The following is a 23,723-nucleotide window of genomic DNA, read 5'->3' on the forward strand; positions in this document are numbered from 1 at the left end:
TATTTTGTAACTCATGAAATATACATTGTTTTTAAACTCCTGAAAAGATGGAAGCTTAGAGAAGTTAAGTGATTTATGTTAACTTTTCAAATAAACAGTAAGTTATAGAACCAGGATCTAAAATCAGGTCTTTAAATCCTTTATGTAAACATCTTTCCAAAGAAAAGTATCAGTGAAGTGTTTTAGGTTTAAGGATTGTGAAGAATTAGTTTGCATAGAGAATGTGTCGTTCTTATCAAGAAGATTAAAGTGGAGAAATAGGAGAAAAGGCAGAGGGAGTATGAAATGAAACAATATATATTCCTGCAGGTCCTTAGGTATAGCATAAAAGATGGTGCCTAGTGACTCAATAAACAGTGACTTGCCTGTGGTGAATGAGCACCCATTAAATATTTGTGCTATAAATGAACTCGTGTTACAAATAGTACTTAGGCTTCCGTTGTTGTTACTGTTACCTAGTGCAAACACCTAGTGCTTGCCACATAACAGGCCAATTAATGGAGAGACTAGGTGTTGGGGCAAGGAAAAGTGATTTTACTTTGAAAGCCAACAGACTGAGAAGATGGTGGACTAGTGTCCCAAAGAACCATTTTGCCCGAGGTAGAATTTAGGCTTCTTTTATACTAAAAGGGTGTGTCTGGTTGTTACAAACTTTTTTTTTTTAATTGAAGAATCGTTCATTTGCAGTGTTGTATTAGTTTCAGGTATACAGCAAAGTGATTCAGTGATATATGTGTGTACATATACATATACAGACACATAAACTTTTCAGATTCTTTTCCATTATAGGTTATTACAAGATATTATAGAGTTCCCTGTGCTATATGGTAGGTCCTTGTTGTTTATCTATTTTATATATAGTTGTGTGTATCTGTTAATCCGAAACTCCTAATTTATTCCCTCCCTAATTTCTCCTTTGGTAACCATAAGTTTGTTTTCTATGTCTGTGAGTCTGTCTCTGTTTTGTAAATATGTTCATTTATATCCATTTTTTGGGTCCATATGTAAGTGATATCATGATATTTGTCTTTTTCTTTTCTTTCTCTGTCTGACTTACTTCCCTAGTATGGCTAATCTCTAGGTCTATTCAATGTTGCTGCAAATGGCAAAATTGTATTCTTTTTTATGGCTGAGTAGTGGAATATAACATATATTATATAATATATATAATAGAAAATATATATGCATGCCACATCTTCTTTATCAGTTCATCTGTCTATAGACACTTAGGTTGCTTCCATATATTGGCTGTTGTAAGTAGTGCTGCTGTGAATCTTGGGGCGCATGTATCTTTTTGAACTAGTTTTTATCTTTTCCATATATATGCCCAGGAGTGGGATTTCTGGATTACATGGTAACTCTGTTTTTAGTGTTTTAAGAAACCTATGTACTGTTCTCCATAGTGGCCACACCAATTTACATGTTCACCGACAGTGTGGGAGGATTCCCTTTTCTCCACACCCTCTCCAGCATCTATTATTTGCAGACATTTTGATGATGGCCATTCTGACTGGTGTGAGGTGAGGTATCATTGTAGTTTTGATTTGCATTTCTCTAATAATTATCAGTGGTGAGCATCTTTTCATGTGCCTGTTGGCCATCTGTATGTCTTCTTTAGAGAAATGTATGTTTAGGTCTTCTGCCCACTTTTTGATTGGGTGTGGGTTTTGTTTTGTTTTGTTTTGTTTTTGATATTGAGCTATATGAACTGTTTGTATATTTTGTAAATTAAGCCCTTGTTAGTCACATTGCTTGCAGATATTTTCTCCCACTCCGTAGGTTGTCTTTTCATTTTGCGTATAGTTTTATTTGCTGTGCAAAAGCTTACAAGTTTGATTAGGTCCCATTTGTTTACTTTTGCTTTTATTTCTTTTGCTTTGGGAGACTGATCTAAGAAAGTATTGCTACGACTTAATGTCAGAGAATGTTTTGCCTATGTTCTCTTCTAGGAATTTTATAGTGTCATGTCTTATATTTAAGTCTTTAAGCCATTTCGAGTTTATTTTTGTGTTTGGTGTGAAGGAGTATACTAACTTCATTGATTTACATGTGGCTGAAAGGACACTTTTTTTTAATGTAAAGAGACATTACAGAGAATACCAACTTTCCCCGGAAAGCCCTAACATAAAATTAATCGAAGGTATCTCTAGGAACTTCATGTTATATTCTGAAAATAGTAAATTACATAATTATAATAAGGGAGACAGATCATTAATAGGTCCTATTAATAATTTATTTTCTTAAACTGATTTTACCCAGAATGTCAGTTTATTCATGAAAATTATTTCACAAAGCTACGTCAGGGTAGAAATGTATTCAGAAACCAAGAAAAGTATACTTAATCAACTTGCTATACTATAAAGAAAATGGTCTCTGAGGTTGTTTCCTTTTCAGAATAGCTGAAAAAAAATCATCATGATGATGACACTGTTATGATTCCTGTAATTAACAGAGAGAGTCCAGCTGACCACATTCTATCAATGAAAAATGTCCACAAATACAGAAATAGCTGGTTATTCAATGAGCCACTGTGAGAGCTATAAATCAGGGTTTTTGACTGCCAGTCTTTCTACCCAGTTATAGTGTACCTCATTACTATTTAAATCTTCCATAAATTTTGTTCCATTAATTTTAAAAGCATAAATTAAAAGGTTATGCTTTTAATTACCAAAACACCTCCCTGAAAATTCCATGTTCCTCATTTCTCTAAAATCTAACTACAAATATCATGTGGGTACTGTTTTAAAAGTCCACGTAAGTCATCACTTTGATAATCCATTCTTGGATTTATAAACAAAAATGATATCTAGCTTATAAATCACATTTATAAAACTCAAAACATTTGCCAACCTTACATCTCTTTCTTTCTCTAGGTTCCTCTAACATCAATAGCAGATAAGCAAATAATGTTTGGTTTGGTTTCTGGTTTCAGTAATGTGGAAGACTAAGATAAACTGAAATTCCTCCCCCAACAAACAGCTAATAATATGAAGTAGCAGTGAAATAGGTATAACCACTTAGGAAGGTAAGCCCTACAAAAGATGAGTTTGCAATCTAAAATTTTAAACCAATGGAAGCCAAAATCAGTAATCATAACAAACAACTGGAATATATGCACCAGAAATTCAGATAATGGAATACTGAAAATTAAAAAAAACTATTTAAAAATAAAACAGTAATATAAAACATAAAGAATCAGAACAAAAAGGAACAAGATATCATTTACTACTCTAGCTATATAGTGAAACTTAATATTGGTTAGAGTAATTCTTCCCCCTTTATTCTCCTTTCTTCAAACTCAAGTGGTTTTATAAGCTGGACCTACAAAGCCTGCTGAGATCAATATGACCATGATACCAAAGCTAGAGAAGAAAGGGGAAGAAAGGAAAATTATAGACAGTTCTCAGTTATAAATACAGATGCAAAATTTCAGCATAAAATTAGCAAACTGAATCAAGTGGTTAAAAAATATATCATGCCCAAACAAGATGTATTCCAAGAACGTAAGAACAGTTTAATACAGAATATCTATTAGTGTACATTATTATCACAGTATTGAGTGTTTCAGGGGCCCCCCAAGATGAGATGATGAAAGCACAGGACTTAGAGGCAGTTGTACAGCTAAGATTGATTATAAGCAACACAGTAAGAATATACAACTAGATGGTTCAGTAAAAGAAAAAGATATAGGTGGGGTCTGGAGAAATCCATACGCAGGCTTCCTATGCTTCCCCTTCCCAGCCCAGGAAGAGACACTGAGTGTGCTGCTTTCTTCAGGAAGAAAAATGAAGCCTTTTAGAAAAGCCCATTTGAGACTCAGAAATTAGGTTTTTTACTGGGGGTCTGGTCACACAGGCATTCTCTGCCCTCAACTACCAAAATTCTGGCCTCCCAGAAAGAAAGCAGGTGCTCACCATAAATCACAGTGTACAAACAGCCTAGCCACAGTGAAACATCTATACCCGTTAGAGAATGTTTCAGAAGTCAAGTTCTCACACATTTGCTGAGGGCCATCCTTGCAAGCAGGTCCTTCTGAAGATAGTGGCTTCAAACCTGTTGTGTTAACTATCTCCTGCATATTAAATTAAGGAGAAAAAAACATATGGTCAAATGGATTCCCAATCTTACCAACTTTTTAGTGAGTTTCAACAAACATTCATCGTATAAAGTTTTGGTAAAATAAAATAGGACTTTCTTAACCTGATATGAGAAATATACCAAGAACTGATAACCAGCATCTTACCAAATGGTTAAATGTAAGAAACATTCTCATTAAAGTCAGGAACAAAACAAGGATGCTTCTATTACTGTTCCGATTAGACATTGTACTAGAGTTTCTTGTACTAGTCAGTACAAGAAAACCGTATATATAGAGGTAAGAAATAAAAATTATTTACAGATGATGATTACATAGAAAAGTCAGAAGAACTATTAGACAAACTGTTATAAATAATAATGTTGTTAGATACAAGATTAATAACAGAAATCAGTTATTATTCCAAAATTCCTATTATTGCCGTTTTACCAATCTAAAAATAAAATCTTCAAAAGATATTTACACTAGCAACAAAAACTACGTGAAATTTAGAAATAAACCAAACAGAAAATGTATAGATTTTTATCTTGGAAATCCAACAATTTCACACCTAGATTTCTACACTAAAGAAACTCACTTATGGGCATAAGGAGATATATACACGTATATTCACTTCAGCCCTGATAATAACACAAAAAGTTGAGTTTGTTGGGAGAATAAATAATAAACTGATTTACTCGTACAGTGGGATACTATACAACAGTTTAAATGAAAGCATTTGAGCTGTGTAAATTAACATGGATAAGTATCAAAAACAGCATTAAGTTTAAAAAAGCAAATTGAAATGAAAGAATTAGGGAAGTCTTTACAAATATCTGTGATTTTTTTCATCTTTTTTAAAAAGTGTGAAACAAATAAGGCAAACAATACATGTTCAGTTTTGACAGTGAATACATGGATATCTCATATTATTCTGCATACTTTTGCTTTATAATAAAAATAAAAAAATTAATTATATATATACATAACTTTAAAACTCAGACCTAGTACTGGGAAAACAATAAGTCAACAAGTCCCATCTTACTACCTCTTTTCACTAATCTTGGAATTCAGTTACTACTTAGCCAAGTTATTTGGTTAATTCCCTTACGCTGAAGAGCACTTTGATGAAGAAGATGAAAGTCAACTAACTCAATTAGGTTGTCTAACACAGAACTACTTCTTCAATGTGCCTTTAGTGGGAAGGAAGGGAGGGAGGAAGGGACGGAGGAAAAATATGAATATTCGTTATCTTTAGGGATTTTTTTCTTCTAAATGTCAGACAATTCTTAGTGAAATTATTCAAGGCTGTAAAACTTATTTAGTGGCACCATCTATGTCATCAAAAATGCATCTTGGACTTCCCTGGTGTCGCAGTGGTTGGGAGTCCGCCTGCCGATGCGGGGGACGCGGGTTCGTGCCCCGGTCCGGGAAGATCCCACATGCCGCGGAGCGGCTGGGCCCGTGAGCCATGGCCGCTGAGCCTGCGCGTCCGGAGCCTGTGCTCCGCAACGGGAGAGGCCACAGCAGTGAGAGGCCCACACACCGCAAAAAAAAAAATGCATCTTAACTACAGGTTTTTGTATAAATAATAAGTGTAACTTTTATAAACATAATGTATTGGATTTGATTCTGTGTTGCTTTTCTTTTGTGTCATAAAAGAAGAGTTTGGGAATCTCTTATAAATTTATTCCTAATGATACATGGTAGAATCTTTTTTATCAGTCACATTGATTTGCTTACTGTTGTCTAAGACTGTCAAAACTTTTAGATTTGTCTTGAAATCAATGGTAGCAAGTAGACTAAATTAGTTTTTGCCAGTGAAAGATTGAGCCCTAAAAGAATATCGATTCATGTTCTGTAAATCTGTTGCTGTCTTTACAGCTATAGTTTCTGCCAGAAAACTAGAAAGTAACGTGCTTTTAAGACTACATTAATCTCTGAGGAGTTAAACTGAATGGTTTCATTAAGAGGCAAATACCACTCTTCCTGAATAAGATACACATGTAAAATTTCAAAGTAAAATTGAAGATTTGAGTCTAAGACTTCATTAATCAGGAAGGTAGAAGCTTTGTAAGAATTAATTATAATAGGTGTGGGTGCAAACTCTAACATACAGATACAACTCCTTTTTTTTGTTTGTTTGCTTGCGGTATGCGGGCCTCTCACTGTTGTGGCCTCTCCCGTTGCGGAGCACAGGCTCCGGACGCGCAGGCTCAGCGGCCATGGCTCACGGGCCCAGCTGCTCTGCGGCATGTGGGATACTCCTGGACCGGGGCACGAACCCGTGTCCCCTGCATTGGCAGGTGGACTCTCAACCACTGTGCCACCAAGGAAGCCCCGATACAACACCTTTTAAAATCTCAGTTTAAGTGAATACTTTTTTTTAACATCTTTATTGGAGTATAATTGCTTTACAATGGTGTGTTAGTTTCTGCTGTATAAGAAAGTGAACCAGCTATACGTATACATATATCCCCATATCCCCTCCCTCTTACGTCTCCCTCCCATCCTCCCTATCCCACCCCTCTAGGTGGTCACAAAGCACCAAGCTGATCTTCCTGTGCTATGCGGCTGCTTCTCACTAGCTGTTTTACAGTTGGTAGTGTATATATGTCCATGCCACTCTCTCACTTCATCCCAGCTTACCCTTCACCCTCCCCGTGTCCTCAAGTCCATTCTCTACGTCAGCATTTTTATTCCTGTCTTACCGCTAGGTTCTTCAGAACCATCTTTTTTTTTTAGATTCCATGTATATGTGTTAGCATATGGTGTTTGTTTTTCTCTTTCTGACTTCACTCTGTATGATAGGCTCTAGGTTCATCCACCTCACTACAAATAGCTCAATTTTGTTTCATTTTATGGCTGAGTAATATTCCATTGTATATATGTGTCACACCTTCTGTATACATTCATCTGTCGATGGACATTTAGTTTGCTTCCATGTCCTGGCTATGATTTTCTCTAGATATATGCCCAGTAGTGGGATTGCTGGGTATATTATTTTTATTTTATTTTATTTATTTATTTTTGGCTGTGTTGCACAAGTGCTTTCTCTAGTTATGGCAAGCAGGGGCTACTCTTCGTTGCGGTGCAGAGGCTTCTCATTGCGGTGGCTTCTCTTGTGGAGCACAAGCTCTAGGTGCACGAGCTTCTCATTGTGATGGCTTCTCTTGTTGTGGAGCACAAGCTCTAGGTGTGTGGGCTTCAGTAGTTGTGGCACGCAGGCTCTAGAGCACAGGCTCTGTAGTTGTGGTGCACGGGCTTAGTTGCTCCGCAGCATGTGGGATCTTCCTGAACCAGGGCTCGAACCTGTGTTCCCTGCATTGGCAGGTGGATTCTTAACAACTCTTCCACCAGGGAAGCCCTATACAACTATATTTTGTCTTGAATTATAAATTACTGCATAGCTTGTATTTGATTTGACATGGATAGGACTCACTGTTTATTGAAGAATTATACTGTTTAATAATACAAATGTCTCAGTGAGCCACAGTGCATCCTGCAAATAGATTACTGACCAATAATGGTATTCTGTTTAATGAGTACTTATGCTCAGTTCTAGTCTAGGCTTAGGGAAGTGTTAGTGTTGAAAGAGTTATATTATAACCTTTAACTTGAGGGAATTTAGAGGAAGGAGATATGGGGTATTTGAATAAACACAACCCTCTATGATCATGCTGGAAAAAAATTAGTCTTGTACATGGTAGTACCAAACATTTTTATTGGCCAGTATTCCTATAAATGTGTCAAGAGAGATTTTGAACATTCACATAGGCCCTCTGAATCTGAAAGTTTTCCATCTGGTGACAAGAGTAGACTGGGTTTTTTTTTTTGTTTATTTTTTCAAGTGGCAGAGGGAAAAAAGGAAAAAAGAAAATACAGCTTTGTCATGTTTTTCTCCTAAGATTTCCTAAGAAAGCATAAGTGTATCTGGCCAAAGCATCACCTATTGCACAGCTACTTTTTTTGGAAAATCCACTTATCTTGTAACTCCCCTCTTACAGTTTCTTGATGTGAGTAAAGTTTGAAACCTTAAGCCTGTACATTTTTTTATATAGGAGTTTTTATTAACTGCATATTGAAAAGTGGCAGCTTTTAATTTATATGTTTTTTTTTTTTTCATTTAATTTATATGGGTTTTTAGTTGGACCCAGTTGAAAGGCCCTTGGAAGAAATAATTTGAGAGAGAACAATTATGTTGATACCTGGTTTTCATTTCATATGATTGAGTTAAATTAATCAGATGGGTCTTTATTCTTTGAGTTTATTATGAAGTAATGTAACTTTATTTAGCATCGTCTTGATAAATGCTAATCTTTTATGGTTTTCTCAACAGGGTTTTCTCCACAGTTAATTGTTCTTAAAATAACTTTAGTTTTTAAATAACTTATCTTTTGTTATTACAAGCTAACATACATCTACAATAGAAGAAGATTGTTAAAGTGCAAAGACTGTAAAAATCACCTCTAATCCTCTACTCACAATAGTCATCATTAGTATTTTAGTTGATATGCTTTTGGTAAATAAATAAATAAATGTATGTATGTATGTATGGAATGTATGGAATGTATGTGTATTTATTTTTAATTTGGGATCATATTGTGTGTGTGTTTAAATGAATCCTGCTTTTACGCTTAATAATGTTTCAAAATTGTTCCAGATCATTTAAGATGCTTACATAACATGATTTGTAACGACTGTCAGGTTTTGCATAGTATGGATATGCCATAATTCATTTCAGCAATCCTCTATGGTTGGCTGTTCAAAGTATTTGCAATTCTGTGCTGTTGTAAAGCCTTTATCCACTTTAAACTTTCTACTAGCTTGAAAATAGAAAGTGAGAATTGTTCTTCTAAGTTATTTTTATATGGCTCGCTTGATATGTGCTTGTATGCTGTATTTCCAAATTATCAGACATAGTCATAAGGTGTATGTGGGTGCTTAAAACCAGGATCAGAGTTTGGTGTACATCTTTGAATTCTTTTATCAGTTATATTCTGTCTTATGTTCATCTTGTTCTTCATCTTGTTTTCACAGGTAGATAATAAACTCTGTGAATTACCATACCGTGTCTTGATAAACCAATAAAACTAGCCCACCTTTCATAGCATATGTGAACTTGGGCCATGTGTCTCGTATTTTGATTAATACATGTTAATTGATGCCTTTTGTAAAGATAAAGTGGGTATATGAATATGGAAGAAACTGGCCAGGGAAAAATTTGTAAAGCAGAAACCATTTTCTCTCCAGTTTCCTTTTGAGTCTGTCTCTCCCCATTTACCTCCCTACAAATTCCTAGGCAGATTTGAAATAGATAAACATTTTTCAGTTCTTTTCACTTTTCCCTTTCTTCCTTTAGGCTGTAAGTGTGGTATCTACTATAAAGAAAAATCTAGATCATGATGAACCTCAAGAAAGATGATTCCCAGTAAGCATCTTATGTATGTGTAGATCTTCCTACTGTCCACCTCACAGAGAACTTGATTTACTTAAATATTTACCGAGGACTACCATCCTAGTCTCTCTTTAATACCTGGGTACATCAAACTCCCTGATGTGCTGACAAATAAGCTATTTCCTCTGCATGGAAGATTTTCATCCTGTTTGTTTGACTTACTCCTTATCCTTCAAGTCTCTGCTTTAATGTTACTGCCTGAGAGGCCTTCTCAGGAACTCCCATTATTTTCTGTCACATCACCCTGTTCATGACTTTCATATTACTGTTTCAATTTGTATATAGACATATAAGCATTTACCATATGGGCATATAGGCATTACCATACAAATGGCTCACCCCTACCTTAAGTTCTTGAAGGCAGGGAACTTGCTTCTTTTGTTCAACATTCTGTGCTTATCTCCAGAGCAGAGGACCTGATGGAAGTTTGTAACTTACAACAGCAAATTAAGTAATATATATTTATGTTGAAAGTATATAAGTACTAGGGCAAAGTGACTAAGGGCATGAATCATTCTTTTCTCCAGCTTCCTTTTGAGTGTCACTCCCTTCCCCTTGCTCCCCATTTACTCCCCAAAGCTCTTAAACAAAATTGCAGAATATACAAGCATTTGTTTTCTGTTCTATCACCCTTCCACATTAGAAGTCCTGTCAATAAATATAAATATTCATTGAATGGATAAATGCTAGGTTCTGTCAACCATTCATAGCTCTAGCACTCAAGAAGCTTATGGTCTAGTAGGGCAGATACAAATAAGGAGCAAAGAACTGTGACTTGTGGTGATCATGGAAGTCTATCTGTTCCCAGGGATAGCTATCCAGTTTGACGTTCCTTTTCTCTGCTGTTCCTCGTCTATATACAGTGTAGCAAGTTGGCCTACTTTTAGTTCTGTCCTTGGTACTTGTATTGAACACCTACTAATCTGAGGCATCTTCCTCAAGCACGTATCTGTCCTCCCATTAAATCTGATATACATGATTAGTACTCCAAGCAGTTTCCTGGGCATGTTCTTATTTGGTTCTTACACAGATTCTTTTATTTAAGTAGCTTGTAAAACCCCTTGCTATTTAATTCTTGGAGAAGTTAGAGCTCAATAATTATGCTATTATGTCTGTGACAGTGGGCTTCTCTTCCAAGCTCTATACGATTTCTTGTGAATTCTGTAGAAACTTATGTTCCTTAAAAAGAGAGAATGACTCTTTTACTGATATCTTGACCTAGCTGCTTTCTAGGATGGGCACCCTAGTGAGGATTATCTCTTCACAAGCAATTTGAAACAGATTGTACTAGTTTTACCCTGCTGTTTAACAGAATGCAGATTTTCTCATTTGGAAGATCTAGGTCAGACCCCAAATGAAATATAAACTGTTCAAGTTCATTTGTTGGTCTTCATTATCCATAGACATTCTCAAACTGGAGACAAGTGGAAACTGCTTTGGACTGGTGAAAACCACCCAAGTCTGTCTACATAGTCATCAGCACCTATAGAGATGAAGTGACATAGATTATGGGCTAATAACAGCTGCTTACAGTTTGCATAGTGCTTTATAGTTCTCTAAAATTTTTAGTAAAAAATTTCATCTAATATTAAATTATTTAATCTGCATTGAGTCTTAGAAGTAAAAGGCCTTACTGTCTGAAGAACTGAAATGGGTGGCTAGAGTGTAATATATCAGTTGGAGAGTTGTAAGAGCTTATTTTGGAGGGGAAGGCAAGGCCTAATCATTTAGGAATTGTGATAGCTAATTCTAGACTTTACCTGATACCTAAAGTCCAGTCAGGAGCTAGCTTTGCCATCTTCAAATTCTCTCCCCTTGCTCTTCTGCAATTGAGCAATCTACTGTATGCTTAGATTGTCCAGTAAATGCTGTGCTAGCTAGTCTCCAAAGGTGACCCTCAATGAAATATGCCTCCTGATACTCACGCTTCCATGTTGGATCTGCAGTAGCTCTGTGACTCATTTTAACTAACATGATGCAGCTGAACTGATGCTATGCCTGTTCCAGGGCTAAACTTTAAGACAACTTGAAAGCTTCTGTTTTTTGCACTTTTGGGGAATAATGAGCCACCACGTAAGAAGTCCAGCTACCTAGTTGGAGTGACTATGTTGAAAGACTACCTGGAGAGGGAGCAGCACTGAGAGTGCCTTCAGAAAGAGAGGCCCCACCACTCTGGTTTCCCACCTGTGCCCATCCTTGCCCATGAAGGCGTTGGAAATGTGAGTGAAGCTATCTTGGACATTCTAGCTCCAGCTACCACATGACAACAGTCTCATGAGAGACTGTTAGACTAAGAGAAAAAAAATATCCAAATGTCCTCAAGAAAATGACTTCTTGATGTCTCCAAGAATCATGAAAAATATTAAAATGAGTGGCGTTTTAAGGCACTGAGTTTTGTGGTGCTTTGTTACATAGTATCAGATAAATAGCACAAGTAGCTAGGGGACATTTTGAGTGGTAACTTTTTAGTGCAACAGAAATTATAAAACTGATTCAAGCAGAGAAATAATCTAGAAATTCTGCTGTCAATCTCAAGAGTCTGGTGTGAGACAAACTTGTAAACAAACAGTCATAGCATAAGTGGTACCTCTCATTCTGCAGTTGCTTTTGCATTCAACAGTGTCATAGTGATGTTTCCTAATGGGGTATATGGATTTTTCTTTCTTTTTGATTATAGTATTTCTTAGTGTGTGTGCCATAGTTTGCTTAATAGTTCCCACTATTGATAGACATTTACATTCTTTTATGTCTAAGTTTTCCATATTGCAAACAGTGATGCACAAATATGAATATATCTCAGGTAATTTAAACTTGTACTCCAAAATGGTTTTACCAGTTTATGGTACTACCATCCTTGACCATGCATTCTTTGGTTGTTATTTGTAAGGTTGAGAATGGTCATCTTTTACTATTCAAATACAGAAGGTAAGAATATGCTATATAGGAAGTAATATTTATTGGCAGCAAACATGAATTCTGGAATTAGTGAAATGCCTTCAGAAAACTTTCGATTTGTCTGATTATTTAGTAAGGGAGAGAAAAATGCCCAACACATTCTGCCACATCTAAACTCAATATGCTATTGTCAATTTTTTCCTCAAAGGAAACTAGTGGAGAATCAGCTACTGTATCATAAATATGAAACGTGTGTTTAAAAAATTACAGAAGTTAATTAGACTTAAATCTTTTACTATGAATGCATCAATAGAGGAGATAGCAAAGACTGATAGAAGAAGTATGAACTTTATAGACCTGGGGTTTAAATCCTAGCTCTGCCACTTCAGTGTGGTAGTTGATGTGATATGACCCTTTATATTTTTATTCATTTAAAAAACTAGTTTGGAACATGTGGCAAAATGAGTGAGAATATAATTCTTTATAAAGACTGTATGGAATAATACTACCTATCATATTTTGCATCCATTATTCTATTTGAATTTTGCTAGCAGAAATAGAAATTAATACTTCTTTTTGTACATGAGGGTTCAAAAATGACAGAATTCGAAAATGGAGTGCTAGGGTTAGAACCCTGGTCTAATGGCTCCTAGTTTAGCACTCTTTCCTTTAGGTCACATTGCCTGGTGTTCTTTTGGTTCCCTTGTAACTAATTCTTAGTGTTTCCATGTTAGTGTATTTATCTAATGTTCCACCAGAGCCAGCAAAATGTTTAGTCCCTGCTTTGTGAGTAATAGTGGTAAACACTTTTTTTTGCCTCATCCATTTTCATTTAGAGATTACCTCAAGTGAAAAGGAATTTGTTATTCAGAAGAAAGCTAAGCTGATAATATTTTTATATTACAGTGATCCTCAGACTTTTTGTATGAAGCTACTATTTTCATTTCTGAAATAGTATGATCATGTAGTTGTGATAAGAGTCCCTTAGTTGAGGAATATAAAGAATATTGACGAAGATTTTTAGTTCTGTGAGAGAGATAATAATTGGTAGAAGTGTTTGGCATCCTTGTAGGAATACCATCATAACTTGTATAATGGAAATGAAGACAAATCATAAAGACAAGCTACCACTGAAGTCCTTAATGCTCAGTTTTGCTTTATGCTATGAATTTGTTTAGAAAGAAAGAAGGGATTTGATACATGAATAATGCTGATGTTTAAAATTACACTTTCTAAGACAAAATCTAGTTTCAGTTTGAGGACCTTGGAAATTATCTTGAATTCTCTGTATATTTGAAGGGTCAATGTATTATTTAATTTGTGAAACCAAGGGTAGGTTAGTATGTAAGACCTTCAGAGGGTTCTACCAACTGCAACTCTAGAAATTCTTTTACCACTGGTTCTTTTATTACTGTTAATTATTTCATTACTCCTTCTTAAAAGTAAAGCACACATGCACACTTATGTGCTTAAGTCTTAGAGTAGTAAATTATAGGCTCCAGAGAAACGCCTTATGTATGTAACTTTGTTATTTTTCATATTGAGATGTGAAAAAAATAGTTTATTTCCAATTTGAAGAACTATCATTATAATTCTCTCCCTTTGTAGTAATCAAAATGCAAGAAATATAGAACATGGAGATACTTTCAGGAAAGGCTTCATTATTTTTTAGCATGTTTAGATGGCAGATTGTAGACCATTTAAAATTTTTTGTTTTTCTGTAAAAACTATGATGATTCGTCTCTAGCCAAGTCCATTTCTTATCTTGATAGTTTTGTGTGGCTTCTGTTGTGTATAGGAATGTATCAAATGTGAAGGTGACATAACACTTCTTTTTTTGATTTTTTAGATTTTTTAAAGATTTTATTTTTGTTGAACAGTTTTACATTCACAGCAATACTAAGAGGAAGGTACAGATATTTCTCATATACACTCTGCCCCAGCACATGCATAGCCTCTCCTATTGTCAACACCTCTCACCACAGTGGTACATTTGTTACAATTTGTTACAATTGATGAACCTATACTGACAACTCATAATCACCCAAAGACCATATACCTCAGTGTTCTCTCTTGGTATTGTACATTCTATGGGCTTTGACAAATGTTTAATGTCATTTGTCCATCATTATAGTATGATACAGAGTAGTTTTACTGCCCTAAAAATCTTCTGTGCTCCACTTATACATCCCTTCTTCCCCCCCAACCCTGGGCAACTAGTTATCTTTTTATTATCTCCATAGTTTTATCAATACCTTTTCTTTAGTTGTAATCATACTGTACCTAGCCTTTTCAGATTGACCTCTTTCACTTAGCAATGTGCAAGTAATGTGTACTTAAGGTTCCTCCATGTCTTTTCATTGATTGATACCTCCTTTCCTTTTAGCACTGCATAACATTGTTTGAATGTATTCATTTATCCATTCACTTGGTGAAGGCCATCTGAATTGCTTCCAGGTTTTGGTTATTATAAATAAAGTCGCTATAAATATCCATGTGCAGGCTTTTGTGTGGGCATTAAGTATTCAACTCCTTTGGGTAAATACCAGGGAGGGCAATTCCTGGACTGTATGGTAAGAGTATGTTTAGTTTTGTAAGAAACTGCCACACTGACTTCCAGAATGGCTCTACGTTTTTGCATTCCCACCAGCAATTAATGAGAGTTCCTGTAGCTCTACATCCTCACCTGCATTTGATGTTGTCAGTGTTCCAAATCTTGGTCATTCTGATAAGTGTTTAGTGATTTCTCATTGTTTTAATTTGCATTTCCCTGATGGTATATGATGTGGAGCATCTTTTCACATGCTTATTTGCCATCCATATCTCTTCTTTGGTGAGTTGTTTATTAAGATCTTTGGCCCATTTTTTAAATCAGGTTGCTTATTTTCTTGTTGTTGAGTTTTAAGAGTTCTTTGTATATTTTGGCCAACATTCCTTTATCATATGTGCCTTTTGCAAATATTTTCTCCCGGTCCATGGCTTGTTTTCTCATTCTCTTCACAATGTCTTTCACAGAGCAGAATTTTTTAATTTTAATGAAGTCCAGCTTATTAATTATTTCTTTCATGGATTATGCCTTTGGTGTTGCATCTAAAAAGTTGTCACCATACCCAAGGTCATTTAGGTTTTCTCCTGTGTTATCTTCTAGGAGTTTTGTATTTTGCAATTTACATTTAGGTCTGTGATTCATTTTGAGTTAATTTTTGTGAAGGGTGTAAGGTCTTTGCTTATATATATTTGTTTGCATGTGCATGTCCAGTTATCCCAGCGATATTTGAAAAGACTCTTTGCTCCATTTTATTGCCTCTGCTTCTTGGTCAGAGATCATTGACTCTATTTATGTGGACTTTTTCTGGACTCCATTCTGTTCCATTAATCCATTTATCTATTCTTTTGCCAGTACCACAATGTTTTGATTACAGTAACTGTATATTAAGTCTTATAGTTGGGTAATGTATAGCTTCCAGTTTTGTTCTTCAATACTGTGTTGGCTATTATGGAGCCTTTGCCTTTCCATATAAACTTTAGAATCAGTTTGTTGATATCTACAAAATAACATGCTGAGATTTTTTTTGTTTTGTTTTGTTTTGTTTATGGACTAGGATTGCTTTGAATCTATAAATCAAGTTGGGAAGTACTGACATCTTGACAATATTGAGTCATCTTACCCTGAGCCCATTAATTTACTTCTTCTTTGATTTTGTTCATCAGAGTTTTTTAGTTTTCATCACATAGATCTTGTACATATTTTGTTAGATTTATACCAATTTGATTTTTGGGAGGCACTAATGTAAATGATACTGTGATTTGATATTGTGTTTTTAATTTCAAATTTTACTTATTGATTGCTGGTAACAATATATAAGAAAGAGATTGACTTTTATATATGAACCTTGTATCCTCCTTGCTGTAATTGCTTATTAGTTCCAGGAGCTTTTTGTCCATTTAAAAATATTTTCTACATAAATGATCATGTCACCTTTGAATAAAGAAAGTATTATTTATTTCTTCCCAATCTGTATATCATTTATTTCCTTTTTCTTTGCATTAGCTAGTACTTCCAGTGTCATGTTGATGATCATTTCCATTCTTTATCCTCCTTTCTGTGAGATCTATCTCTTAAAATTTTCTGCATTATATATTTTTTGCAGCTCACCAAAGCTCATCGACAAGGTCACATGGTGAAAGTAGATTGGCTGGACAGATTGACATTTAGAGAAATAGAAATGATAAATGAGGTGGGTTGTATCCCTCTTTTTTATTTCAAAATATTTTCTCCAGAATTTTAACTGAAAAAATTTTTAGAAGAACTATTTATTGCCAGGTATCTCTCAAATGTGGGAGCATTGAGGATTACCTCTAGTTGTGAGGTTTATGCTAATAAAAGGAAAGCTTAGGATATCTGCCTTTCTTATATTTTAGTGTTCTCTTGAACCCTGAAATAGGTAGTGGATATCATAAGTGTACTAAATATCATATAAGTGAAGCCCATGTTAATCTTGATGCCTCACTTGTATGTTCTCTCTTTCTCCATATGGCAGTTTATGTCCAAGTTGATTGGATAAATCTGTCAACATAGTGTCAAAACAACCTCTTCACTTCAGTTACCTTAAGTCATCAATAGCAATTCCTCTCCCCAATTAAGATATTCCTTGTCTTATTTAGTACATATAGGGCTGTGCACACTTAATGAGGTTACATGGTTCAAGTAATTCGTGTGCTTTCTTGATCTTGTGTATTGGTCCAGAATATGTTCAATGAAAAGATGGCTTCAGTGAAACTCTTTACAAAAGTTAGAACGACAAAAAAGTTTTTTATGTACACTAGCACTGAAATACTAGATGTTTGGCCTAACACTCTATGTCTAGAGAGCAGAAATAATGCTTATATATTAATCACATTAGGAGAGAGGAATAGCAATTTTGTGAAATGCGTAGCTTATAGTGATCACCACATGGCACAACTGACTTGATTTGTGTTCTTTCAACAGTTTTCAGCAGGTGGAAAGAGAGAAATTTGTCATTTTACAGTGAACACTTAGAAAAATAAAATTTTGACATTGTTCATTTTTTAAAAACAAATTAGTAGTGTCTAACAACATTTACATTCAGTATGAATACTGGGCATCTTTTCTAAATGTATTCATAATACATTCTTATATACTGAAACTGGAAGAAAATTTTACTTTTTTGAATTTTGATAATAGTCACATTCCAAAAATAGTTTAATCAAAATGCTTTTTTCTTTTTCCTATTTTTAATTAAAAAATATTTTTAATTTTTCTATTCTTCAACTTAGATACCCCTGGGTTTAGAAAATGTAACATTAGAGCATACTTTGCCCATCCTTTTTCACTCACTCTATCTGCACTCTTTAAAACATAGGAGGCTATCTATTATCATACTAGATTATAATATGCTTCATAAAGCTGAACAGTTTAAGTGACCTCCTTAGATCTTTATGATTATATACATATAGATTTAAAGCCATTTTTCAAACTGTTTTGGGTCAGGACTAATCACCCTTTTAAATTTAATTTTATTTTCACTTCATTATTAACATAATATTTGCTTTTTTAAGGGGACACATTTATACACACAATCAGCATTTTATATGTTGGGGAAGAAGTAACTATTCCCAGTGTATTTAAAGTGTATTGATCAAACTTTACAAATGATTACAAGTTACTTTAAGACCGTTTATAAATTGTGAAAAACTTGTAAATGTTTTATGTGTTAAGCTCAAATGACCTCTGTCCTTAGTTACATGCACTTTGTTTTACTTTTGTTTTTTTGTTATACTTATATTAATTTCTACAGTTAGATTAGTCCATATGGTTTAAGGGTGAACTGTTTTTGCTTAAAATTATTAGAAATACAAATTTTTTTTTAAATAAAATAATTCTCCTGCAAATGTATATGAAATACCTTTAAAATGTTATATAATAGAATTCATACTACTGAATAAACCAAAAATGTCATTAAGTTTGAGGAGGGAGTTATAAGTGAGTAGTAGACACTTCTGGATAAAACAGTAGTGCTGTATATAATGAAATAGTAGTGCTGTGTAAAACAGTGCATTTATAATAATGAAATAAAAATTTGTTACAGTTTAAATTATATTTGATAGAATCCATGTATTACTGAATTGGGAATAATGATACAAACTGAGGTTGAAGAAAATCATTTTTCATAAAAAATCTTGTTTTTTTCTTTTAGAGTGAAAAACGAAGTTCTAATTTCATGTACTTGATGGTTGAGTTTCGATGTGTCAAGTGTGATGATAAGGAATATGGTATTGTTTATTATGAAAAGGTATTTTCCTTGGAACTGTTTATGGTCTCTAAAGTAGAAGGGACGGGAAACATTAAAAACAATTTACCGTTTTTCCTGCTGGGATGAATTCTTTGGCTGCAGAATGGCAGCAGACAGCTGTCAGCAGCAGCTGTTTGTATATACACAAATCAAATCATATAGCTACAACAAGATTACAAAAGCTGATCACTCATGTAATGCAGTTCTGGGTTATAGAATTCAATAAATATACAAGAGATTAAAAACTTTTTGATTAATTGTTCTGTAAATTGGCAAGTAAGACATTAAAGCAGTAGCTTCATTAACAATTAGTGTCCATTTGAAAAGTAGAAAGAGGGAATCATATGTTTTATGTGGTAGGCTATTGAATGGTAAGGGTATGTTTGTTATTTGAATGTGTATGTAATGTGTTGGAATTGTATATGTAACAATTCCAACATAAGTATGCTTATGAAATACCTTATAAATGTTCATTTATATAATATATGCAGAATTAAGAAAACCATGTTATCAGTAGGCTGAGTGGTAATGAATATGAAGTTATGAATTTGCTCTGGTCTGTTCATTACCAAAAGAAAGTAGTTATATATTTGATATCTAGCTACTTGAAAAATATCTGTGCCTTAAATGCTTATTTATGGGTCTTCATTTTAGTACTACAGAAATAATAGTATGCATAGTTCAAAACCACATAAATTAGGTACCTTCTGTTATTTTGGAAGTACTGAGACAAGTGCTTATGAGGACAGTGCGAATCAGAATCAGTGTGAATGAGGACAGACTTTCGATACATGGCATAATAGAATAATATTTCTTCTAGCATAGAGCTAAGCTATATGCAGTTTATTTGTTCATTAGAAGCAGCACTTTTAAATTACCTTTACACATTAGTGTTATTTGTTAAAGTTGTCACCAGTGATTTTTTAAAAATATATGTTTTATAACTATTAAATTACTATTTGAAAGATGTTTTCATAATGAAGGTTTAAGGTTTGTATAGTTAATTTGTGATCATTTTTCTGGTACTTTTCAAGTTAATGTATTTTTCCCTTTAGCTTGTACCCCTTCCTAAAGTAAAAGGTTAGGAAAAGTGAACTTGTTTCAGCTTTTTATTTTATAAATAATACTCTCTGGGGGAAAAAAAAGATAAGAACGTAGACTATTTAATATTGTTTGCTAATTCATTAGAAAGACTACATTAAAAAGGGAAACGTAGGTGAGTGAAATTGTTTTGTTACCAATACATTCTTAATAAAATCACTTTTTACATTTTTACTATATGTAATTTCATTAAAAGCAATATTTCCTGCCTATATGGAGTTTATAGTGCAGAACCATGCTAATGGTGATGGTACTTTCAATCATTAGAGACTTGAAGGATCTTTTGAAAGACAGCTTTGTTGATAGATGAAATAATAACAGAATAGAAATTAGAAGAATTTCAAGTATTTTTGAAAAGGTTCTTGACCCCTTTCTACTGCTTCTTGAAAATTGCCCATAAATTAATGCCTGTCTACCTACCCTGTCATATTTCCACTTAGTGTAAAGATTGCTGGGCCAGTGTATTGAATCTAATGGAAATAGACTTTCTTGTCACCTGTCTTTTGTGACAGATAGCCTTAGTGAAGATTACTTGTCACAGTTGGGCTGATAAATGTGTTTTCTGATGTTGTGACTGAGAACCAGCTTGTTAAACAATGGCTGTGGGAATTTGTGTTTTTTTCTAGGACTCAATTACTGAACCTAAAGTAAAGTCACAATACTTGCCTTCTTTCAGTCTCTCCTGATTTTGTTGTTCATATTTAAAATTGAAAATATGCTAGCATTTGGAAATTGACAGAAAAATTTGACGCTAGGTGTACAGTTGTGAAGAAATGAATTTCAACCTTAATTAGTTTATCCTTTTCCAGGATGTATGTAGTGATATTTATTATGCAGAATTACCTTTCTTGCCTGAATTGGATAAAAGTAAAAGCCAAAATTCTTCAAAAATGATAATACCAACAAAATAAGACAGATTTATTTCTTAAGAATTGATGGATTGATTCTTGCTATTCAAATTTGCATTGCGTTAAGTATCCTCTGAGAAGCAATGCTGCTGAGTTTCTAGTCGTATGTAAGTTTGAGTAATGTTAACCCACATTTAAGATTCTACTTATCTGAGTGGAACTTAATTGTGATAATTTGAAAAATTACCAAAATCCACTTAGTAGTTTTTGCAAATGATGTGACAGATCCATTGTGCCATATTTTAATTATACTCTTTGGTTTCTTGTTCTCAGTTTGAAAATTAGGACATACTATTTTGACTCAGTCATTGTAAACAAAGTTTAAAACAAAATCCGGACAGAGACAATCTACTAATTTCCAGACCTCATATCTCTGAAAACTATAATACAGATTTTTTTTATTGTTAGAGTTTATTTTTCTCAAAATATTTTATCAGCAACAAAAGGTAAAAAATAGATATGTATTTTTAAAATATAGTTGAAAGAAGATAATATTTTAAAGGGAGGAACGATGTTCATTAAAAATTAAAATACATTAGAGTGCACATGATCATGTATGACGTTTTAACCATTTGGTTAAAAATTTTTTTTTTAAACTTGTTATGCTGTAATCCAGGATGGTGATGAGTCATCTCCAATCTTAACAAGCTTTGAGATAGTGAAAGTTCCTGACCCTCAGATGTCTATGGTGAGTCATTGTCAAATTTCTTATGAAAATTCTTTTTTCCAGAGTGATTATGAGTTAGATCCACATCATACACTTTCTTTTTAAAAACTATATCTGTAACTACATTGGTTATTTAAAGGTGATTCATAAATTCACTTCAGCTATTGATATATGTAATCAGGTTCAGATGGAATCTTTGCAAAAAATATTAACACCTTCAAAAAAGGTCAAGATAGTATAGTGTTGGGGAACCATTTTGTTTGAATTATTGAAAAAGCTATGGAATGTAGTCTTGAAGGACTTGGGGTAACAAGTATTTGAAAGATTGTCATCATAACAGAAGGGAAATTTATTTATACCAGAAGATAACACTAAGATCAATGGATGGAAATTTTAGGGAGACTGATTTTGTTGAAAAACAGGGAAGATTATTGTAGCTACTAGAACTATTCAATTTGGATTATGGTGTCTTGGGGGATTTTGATATACCTGCATTGGATTGTTGAGATGATAGCTGTCTCAGGAATAAGAAAGAGGAAGAATTCCTACTTTGCAGCAGAGATTTAATTTGATGACTTCAGATTTAGAAAGTTCCAGGCAAAAAATCCTTATAGCAACATAATAGATACTGTGATATTTACACCTAGAATTCATTTATATCACTCTGAACTATTTTCTCCTTATTTTATACATTTCTAATTAGATTAATTACCTTCCTAATCAGAACAAAGTAGATAAAAAGTAGTACATGGGAAGTTGAAAACATGATGACTGGAGTAAATACAGTTCATTAGAGCAGGAAGTAATGGCTGATGGCCTAACATCAAAGGAAGAAATAGGGGGGAAAAGCGAATAAAAAGTTAGAAAACAAAGGTCACTCGGGAATCTTAGAAACAAACACCTAAGTACCTTCACAGATCCTATGCCTAGCATAATAAAATAAAGTTAATAGATCTAAAATTGACACCGTGGATTGGAAGAATCAACATTGTGAAAATGACTATACTACCCAAAACAATCTCCAGATTCAATGCAATCCCTATCAAACTATCACTGGCATTTTTCACAGAACTAGAACAAAAAATTTCACAATTTGTATGGAAACACAAAAGACCCTGAATAGCCAAAGCAATCCTGAGAAAGAAAAACGGAGCTGGAGGAATCAGGCTCCCTGACTTCAGACTATACTACAAAGTTACAGTAATCAAGACAGTATGGTACTGGCACAAAAACAGAAATATAGATCAATGGAACAGGATAGAAAGCCCAGAGATAAACCCACACACATATGGTCACCTTACCTTTGATAAAGGAGGCAAGAATATACCAGGGAGAAAAGACAGCCTCTTCAATAAGTGGTGCTGGGAAAACTGGACAGCTACATGTAAAAGAATGAAATTAGGTCACTCCCTATCACCATACACAAAAATAAACTCAAAATGGATTAAAGACCTAAATGTAAGGCCAGACACTATCAAACTTGTAGAGGAAAACATAGGCAGAACACTCTGTGACATAAATCCCAGCAAGATCCTTTTTGACCCACCTGCTAGAGAAATGGAAATAAAAACAAAAATAAACAAATGGGACCTAATGAAACTTCAAAGCTTTTGCACAGCAAAGGAAACCATAAACAAGACCAAAAGACAACCCTCAGAATGGGAGAAAATATTTGCAAATGAAGCAACCAACAAAGGATTAATCTCCAAAATTTACAAGTAGATCATGCAGCTCAATATCAAGAAAACAAACAGCGCAATCCAAAATTGGGCAGACGACCTAAATAGACATTTCTCCAAAGAAGATATACAGATTGTCACCAATCACATGAAAGAATGCTCAACATCATTAATCATTAGAGAAATGCAAATCAAAACTACATTGCGATATCATCTCACACCGGTCAGAATGGCCATCATCAAGAAATCTACAAACAGTAAATGCTGGAGAGGGTGTGGAGAAAATGGAACCCTCATACACTGTTGGTGGGAATATAAATTGATACAGCCACTATGGAGAACAGTATGGAGGTTCCTTAAAACAACTAAAAATAAAACTACCATACGACCCAGCAGTCCCACTACTGGGCATGTACCCTGAGAAAACCATAATTCAAAAATAGTCATGTACCACAATGTTCATTGCAGCTGTATTTACAATAGCCAGGACATGGAAGCAACCTAAGTGTCCATCGACAGCTGAATGGATAAAGAAGTTGTGGCACATATATACAATGGAATTTACTCAGCCAGAAAAAGAAACGACACTGAGTTATTTGTAGCGAGGTGGATGGACCTAGAGTCCG

At 34.2% G+C, this 23,723-nt stretch overlaps 1 protein-coding gene across 3 annotated transcripts in view; it reads left to right on the forward strand.

The window, feature by feature from the left end:
* Positions 1–23,723, forward strand: part of PIK3C3 (phosphatidylinositol 3-kinase catalytic subunit type 3) — a 158,471-nt gene that overhangs the window by 35,364 nt on the left and 99,384 nt on the right. For 2 of the 3 annotated variants that reach the window (XM_082667222.1, XM_082667224.1), the window contains exons 5-7: positions 16,580–16,666; positions 18,647–18,742; positions 21,368–21,439. In XM_082667222.1, the coding sequence (XP_082523348.1) occupies positions 16,580–16,666; positions 18,647–18,742; positions 21,368–21,439 (255 nt within the window). The remainder of the gene's footprint in view (positions 1–16,579; positions 16,667–18,646; positions 18,743–21,367; positions 21,440–23,723) is intronic. The other variant, XM_082667223.1, reaches the window with a different exon arrangement.

The sequence above is a fragment of the Grampus griseus genome (genome assembly GCF_964374135.1).
Source record: "Grampus griseus genome assembly, chromosome: 12".
NCBI classification, from domain to species: Eukaryota; Metazoa; Chordata; class Mammalia; order Artiodactyla; family Delphinidae; genus Grampus; species Grampus griseus.